The sequence below is a fragment of the Eurypyga helias genome, unplaced genomic scaffold, assembly GCF_000690775.1.
Source record: "Eurypyga helias isolate BGI_N326 unplaced genomic scaffold, ASM69077v1 scaffold26709, whole genome shotgun sequence".
NCBI classification, from domain to species: domain Eukaryota; kingdom Metazoa; phylum Chordata; class Aves; order Eurypygiformes; family Eurypygidae; genus Eurypyga; species Eurypyga helias.
In genome coordinates this window covers 8,077-14,478 of record NW_010272029.1, presented here as the reverse complement: position 1 = coordinate 14,478, position 6,402 = coordinate 8,077, and the positions used below count along the sequence as shown (strand labels likewise).

Genomic DNA, 6,402 nt, shown 5'->3' with positions numbered 1-6,402 from the left:
GCATCCGATTGACTGCAGGCATTTACTGCCAGTGACCTCAAGAAGCAATTTATATTCAGCAACCGAGATAAAAGATGAGTAAGTACAGCAGTGCAGATGTTTGGTGATTTAAAGCACATACAAATTGAAGCAAAGCTGTCTGCTCCTGACAAGTTACTAGCCTAACTCTTGGCCAGTATTTAAGTTGCATAATGGGAGATTAAAGCTGGAAAGGACCAGCGAGTCATTCTGATTGCAGCCTCCTTCCGTAGCAAATTTTTTGTCTCCGTTGATATCTTGTTAGTTTTTTTTTATGAACACATCAAGATTCTTTATTCTCTCCCTTCTATATCCTGGATTTCTTGGCAAAATGTGAGTTCTTCCAGGTCTTACTTTTTACACCTATTTCTTTCATTTTCCTACCATCACCTGCAGCAACAAGCACTCCTCCCACTGACTCCTACCGACCCTTACCAGCCGCATAAACCAGGGCTGTCTTCATATTTACATATGGTTTCAGTCCCTTCATTCTAACTGGACATTGTTAGCTGTTTAAGACTGATGAAGCCTAGAAACACTTAGAGAAATCCATGAGTGATTCTTTCTGGGCTCCCCTAAGATGCTTCATAATAATCTTTTTGTCCTATAAGAAATTCCACTGGGCTATGCACATGCCCATATCTGAACTCTATGATCTACTCTAGGTGATCCTGCTCTAGCAGGGGGGTTGGACTAGATGATCTCTAGAGGTCCCTTCCAACCCCTACCACTCTGTGAATCTGTGAAAATGCCATTAGTCTACAGCTAATAACTTATTTATCCTCTGCCCTAACCCTCGTATTTTTTCTGCTCTAACACTATTGATCTTTGGTGAAGCACTGGAACAGGCTGGTGAGGCACTGGCACAGGTTGCCCAGAAAAGCTGTGGATGCCCCATCCCTGGAAGTGTCCAAGGCCAGGCTGGATGAGGCTTGGAGCAACCTGGTCTAGTGGAAGGTGTCCCTGCCCATGGCAGGGGGTGGGACTGGATGGTCTTTACGGTGCCTTCCAACCCAAACCATCCTGTGATTTCATGATTCTACAATCTCTCTATCCAGGGGCTCTCTCAGCACTGAGGTCATTTAAAAAAAACAAGCGCAGGACTTATCCTTGTTTTGCAGATGAAGGTTTTGAGGGAGACAGGAATGTGGCAGAATCAGAACAGGAGTTACACACTGAGATGTGGAAGAAAGCACTCTTCACACTCTGAGGTGAAAAAACCTCACTCAATCCTTTCCTTATTTTCAGACCCTTACAAGAAAAAAAAAGAATTGTTCATTGTGAGTGAATATTCCATTCAATAGTGAAACAATTTTTAGATGTTTCTGCTCATAACGGCAAGTGCTTTTCACGACCAGCGATGGGGTTGCGCCGTACTTAATATGGCTTTTTGCATGTTCACTTCTCTTTAATTCAGGAAAACTCTTGAGAAGAAGAAACATCAGTGCTGTTGAGTGGTAAACAAAAGCAAGTTGCACCTCTAGGGCTCCGAAAAAGAAGGTAAACAAAAGCCAGCTACCTGGATGAAAAGGGAACAAATGTTTTGGAGAGAGAACATTCCTATAAACAGTCATTATAACATAACTCACGGACTGCAGAGTTCAAGAGCAGCTATAAATTTAGCTTAGCGTGTAGATTGAAATAGCAACTGCGCTTGTAGGACCTACGTTTGACCGCAATCGCAAGTGATTCAGTCACCGCCTGTTTCACGCGCTCCATCAGCATGCAGAACGACGGCGGCATTACAAACAGCATCTCATGCTTCATTCTGCTTAGCAATTTACAGGTATCTCAAGTTTTTCGGTTCCTCCCAAAGCCTGTCTTCACTCACGTCTTTATATTTGCTGGAAATTCTGCATCTCGCAGCACACTAATACATGACAGAGATTTGTGGCCCACTGTACCTTTGCCTGATATAGTTACCTGAGCACAGATAAATGTGTATCCAAGCTGTCCATCTTTTGCATAATAGATGGATGGGTTAAAGAACTCCAGGAGAAGACCCAGGCTCAGTTCTCTTCTCAGCCTGTGGGGAGTCAGACCCATATTTCCATGTCAGCAGAGTTACCCCAGTTATTATCTAGGCCAGTTTTTTCTTCATTTCTTGTCTAGACTTTTAAGAAGCAGTGTTAACTGCTTTTAGCATGGGTGCTGCTACAGTCCAAAGAAAAGGGGATGGGGGCAAAGAGGATGAGTAAGCTTTAGATTAAGCTATTTACAGTGCTTCTGGGGACTCCTCTTAATGTGCCTTTCACCAGAAACTGCAGTAACGATTCAGCTCTTCCAGGGAATATTTTTATTTTCCTGAAACTGAATGGAGCAGTACTGATCCAGAGCTCTAAAGGGTGTAGATCAGACTTCTTCCCCCTTTCAAATAAGATTTAAGCCCACTGTTTTTGCTCTTGGATAAACTCAGTCTGCCAGGGAACAATTTACTACAGATAAGTATTGTTTTAGTCCTGACATACAAGAACTCCTGTTCCAGATCATTTAAAATCTACTCCCCAGGGTGTGGGCTGAAAGGAAATACTGCCAGCAGCACCCGAAAGGTCTGTTAGCATAAATCCAGCAAAAGGCATATCTTGTTTCAAGGCATAGGTTTGATGAAAGAGGGTTCATGTATGGTGTTTCACAGATCATACTCCTACTACCTGCATAGATCATCACTGTGAATGCCCAGCTGACTGGCAAACTGATGTCATAAATAAGATTCACATAGGAGCTGCTTTGCTTTGTCAGTGGCATGCAGCAAACCCCGCAACAGATTACTCCTGCTTTATAATTCAGTACAGGGATGGGAGAAAGAAAAGAAAATAAAAGGTCCTTCCTAATGCAACTAAAACTAGAAGAATATGGTGACTCAAGCTGGAATTTGGCCACAAAATCCTGTTTACAATCGTCAAAATTCACAAAGCTTGCCAGGTTTAATGGTTCTGAGGGCTTCAAGCCCAGTCAGCACTTCCTAACAACGTGGTTCCATGTAGATCATGCTGGTTTAGCACCAAGTCAGACAGGGGCAGTGGTTTCTAACAGGCTGCCAGTAGCTGCAGAATGTGCATTTTTAGTGTCAGCATGCTGATTTGTGTTGTTCATGCAGTTACAGCTTGGGACAGTAGAAATACAGTTATCTCACTGTTTTTTACAATGTTAACAAAACACTTCTTTATGCTTGTTCACAGGTCAGCTTAATGCAGCAACAAACTAGTTACTTTGGGAGACAAGACCAAGAGCAATACTGAGCTTTGCAGCCCTGTGCTAAGAACTTTTGGAAGCGCTAAAATTCTAAATGCAAAACTTGGTTATTGCATTTTTCCCTTCTATCTCATTAGAGATAATGGGAAATGTTCCAGAGGGTCTCTCATGTACACGTAGCAATCTGGTTAGGCAAAGGCAGCTAAGACACTTCTAGACATAATTAGCTGGGCATGAACCACTTTGAATGTGGCACAAATGGTGTTTAGAGCTAACGTGCAGCTAGTGGATGATGATCTTCATTTTAGCAGAGACCGGGTGTGTAGGAAAGAGCTCGACCGTTGTCACCACCTCCGTTTTCCCACTGCCTTACCTCCGACAACCTGACACTGAAGTCAAGCGAGTAAAACGCTAGCTTAGTGACCTGAGCATCTCACAGTGATGCAGAAAAAACAAAGGCTCAGTGTACTGGGATAGGAAAAGTGAGCCTCTGTTTTTGTAATGAAAAATTCTAGGCGTAACCTGATGGGAATGTTGTCTTTTCAGAGAGAATCCTTCCTACCCAGAGAGCATCCCATGCACTCCAGGCACTGCTGAAGGGAGACGTGCCCAAAAGAAGGCCATGTCCAGGCAGAAGAGGCTCAAATATTTAGAAGATATCTGGGGGATTCTGCCCCCAGATCTGTCTCCACCACAGAAAGTTTCAGCAGCATCCTCCAGACAAATACAACATGGTAAGAGAAAGAAAAGGACTAGTCATCTTGGATGCCTTTGGAATGTAAAAGTAAAGGTTTAAGAGCATCCAAAGGAAAGTTCCCCAACAGCCACAATCTTCTCAGTTTGTAAGAACACCATTCTCTCTGCTATGGCTTCCTCGGTTGTTCCCTGTGCCAGTCACATCATTCAAACACGGCTTCCCTGAATGCAGAACAGAGCAGTGGCTTCCTCACCGGGTTCAGAAAAAAACACAAGGCAGCTTCAGATGGTGACAGAAATCCTTTGTTGAACCCAAAGAAACAGGATCCCTTTCTCGTTTCCAGTTTGCACCATCCTTTACAGCTATACTGAGTGTGTGCTTGCGGGGAGGCTTCTTCTCTGCGGATCCAACCAAGCTTCTTGGATGCTCTGCACAGATGACATGGCAAGACATGGAAAACACGCCCTCAGGGCCATCTGCTGCACTGCAGCTCTGTGGCATCTTTCACCACATCTCTTCTCCAGGTACCTTTCAAACCTTGATTACTGGACCCTCACATCCCCTTGCAATATAGCTTAACGATCGCTCCCATTTTCCAACTGGAAAATTGAGGAAGGACGGAAGTTAAGTGATTTTCCCCACAATTGTACAGCAGGTCAGAGGTGGAGGCAGAGACAGAACCAATCCTTAATTCAGCCGCTAGACAATATTCCTTACATCTAGAATATGGACATATTCTGAAAGGTCGCATTGGTAAATACATCAAAGGAAAATCATCTCCCTGTTAGTGACTCTCAATCCAGATAAGCATGATTCTGAATTAGGCTGTAAGTGTGTTTTAAAGGGAAACACTTAACCTGTGTTATCTCTATGCTGGCACCATACTAAACAGCCATTCCTACTTGTACCGAATTAGGCGAATAATCTTATTATTCATGAAATCTGAAGTATGTGGATGAGAAGAATCTATGCAGAAACCATCACTCATGGCTATTTTTAGCACTTCTTCCACAAACACCTGGAAAGTATTGATTTGCTTATTATCTGGCACCACCCAGAGTCTCTTTAAGTTCTGCCTGGTGTACTCCTCTTCGGGAAGGCCTTCCACACTTGCAACCCAATCCAAGGTCAAATGGTTGGGGTCCTGCAGGTAGCTGGATATTGAAGACAGGTTTCCATTGAAGCAATAGTAAAGTTTGGAGCCGAGAAGCTTCAGGAACAGACACGAGGTGGAGAAAATATGAGCACTGAACACTTCCATGTTGGAGGAAGACAAGCTGTAGATCTGGGGTGCTTCTCGGACGGTGAAGTGAACAGTCTGGGTCTTCTGATCGAGGGAGATATTGAGCATGGCATTCTTCTCCGCTTTAGACAGCTCCACTTCCTTCTCCTGCAAGGCCTCAATCAGTGGCTGAATTTGATAAAAATCTACCTCCCGTCGAAGTAAGCCCATTTCCTGAAAGTCTTCAGGGAGGTCCAAGTGAGAAGTTCGTAAGAAGTTCAGGATGTAGCGGAAGATTTTGCCATCTCTGTCAATAAAGCAGTGGCCTTGGCTGTCCTTCTTGGTTGGAATCTTCCCACTAAACATGGCCCCCAGCATGGAGTCTGGAAAGCTGGTCAGGGTGGACAGAGAGGTGGTGTAGAGTTTTCCTCCAACGTTGAGCGTGATGGGTTCTGACATGATGGAAAAGTCACGATGGGACTTTTTCTGGGACTAATTCTAAAAAAAAAAAAAAAAAACCAACACCACACATTTAGTTGCATTTACCTGTTTGAAAGTTTAAACTACAGAAATGATCATAAATATACAAGGATAACTACATGGCAAGAATTCATCATAGAAATTAGAAGCAGGGACTTAGTTTTGGAGGTTGTATCTTGAGAACAAGTGAAAGGATGTTTTTTCTCCCAACAGGGTTGAACAGGACTTTGTTTAGTTCAGCTTAGTGCCAGAAATCACGAGTCTTCCAAAACTCTACAATCACGCTAAAAGTGAAATCTCTCATGGATACCTACAGCAGAATGACTCAAGAGTTGTGTCCTGGGCTCATCTGATCCCACCTCCCTCACGAACACAGAATTCAGAGGGGGGAAAAAACGGACAGGACAAGAACTGGACACATCCCGACATCTTCCGTGGCATCTGAAGATATAATTAAAGCAACAAAGCTGTTGCAGCAGAATCCCCTGACACACAGTTGAGTGCAGTCAGCTTAGCAGGGAGCCAGCGAGCAGCGCAGCTGTAAGCACGCAACTGTCTGCAGTTCCATTCGGTAAAAAAATAACACCAGGCTTTCTCCTTCCAACGTGCTTTACCTTAGAAAACATTTCCTAATTAATTGGGGCCATATCCCAACTGAATTGACGTAGTTTCCATGCGGCTCCTCTGCAATCAGCTGAGACGAACGGAGGATGCGATGTTATGGTGCAGTTGAGCATCACTGCCTCTGGAAGGGACATCCCTCCCTTTGCTCTCCACCATATCTTCCTCCTCC

At 43.9% G+C, this 6,402-nt stretch overlaps 1 protein-coding gene across 1 annotated transcript; it reads right to left on the bottom strand.

Moving 5' to 3' along the window:
- Positions 1 to 4,805: 4,805 nt before the first annotated feature.
- Positions 4,806 to 5,588, bottom strand: KCTD21 (potassium channel tetramerization domain containing 21). The gene has a single exon (XM_010159009.1). The coding sequence runs from the start codon at positions 5,586 to 5,588 to the stop codon at positions 4,806 to 4,808; it is 783 nt and encodes a 260-aa protein (XP_010157311.1).
- Positions 5,589 to 6,402: the final 814 nt, after the last annotated feature.

Excerpts from the sequence above, each read along its gene's own strand:
- KCTD21 (XM_010159009.1), bottom strand. The coding sequence starts at position 5,588 with ATGTCAGAACCCATCACGCTCAACGTTGGAGGAAAACTCTACACCACC.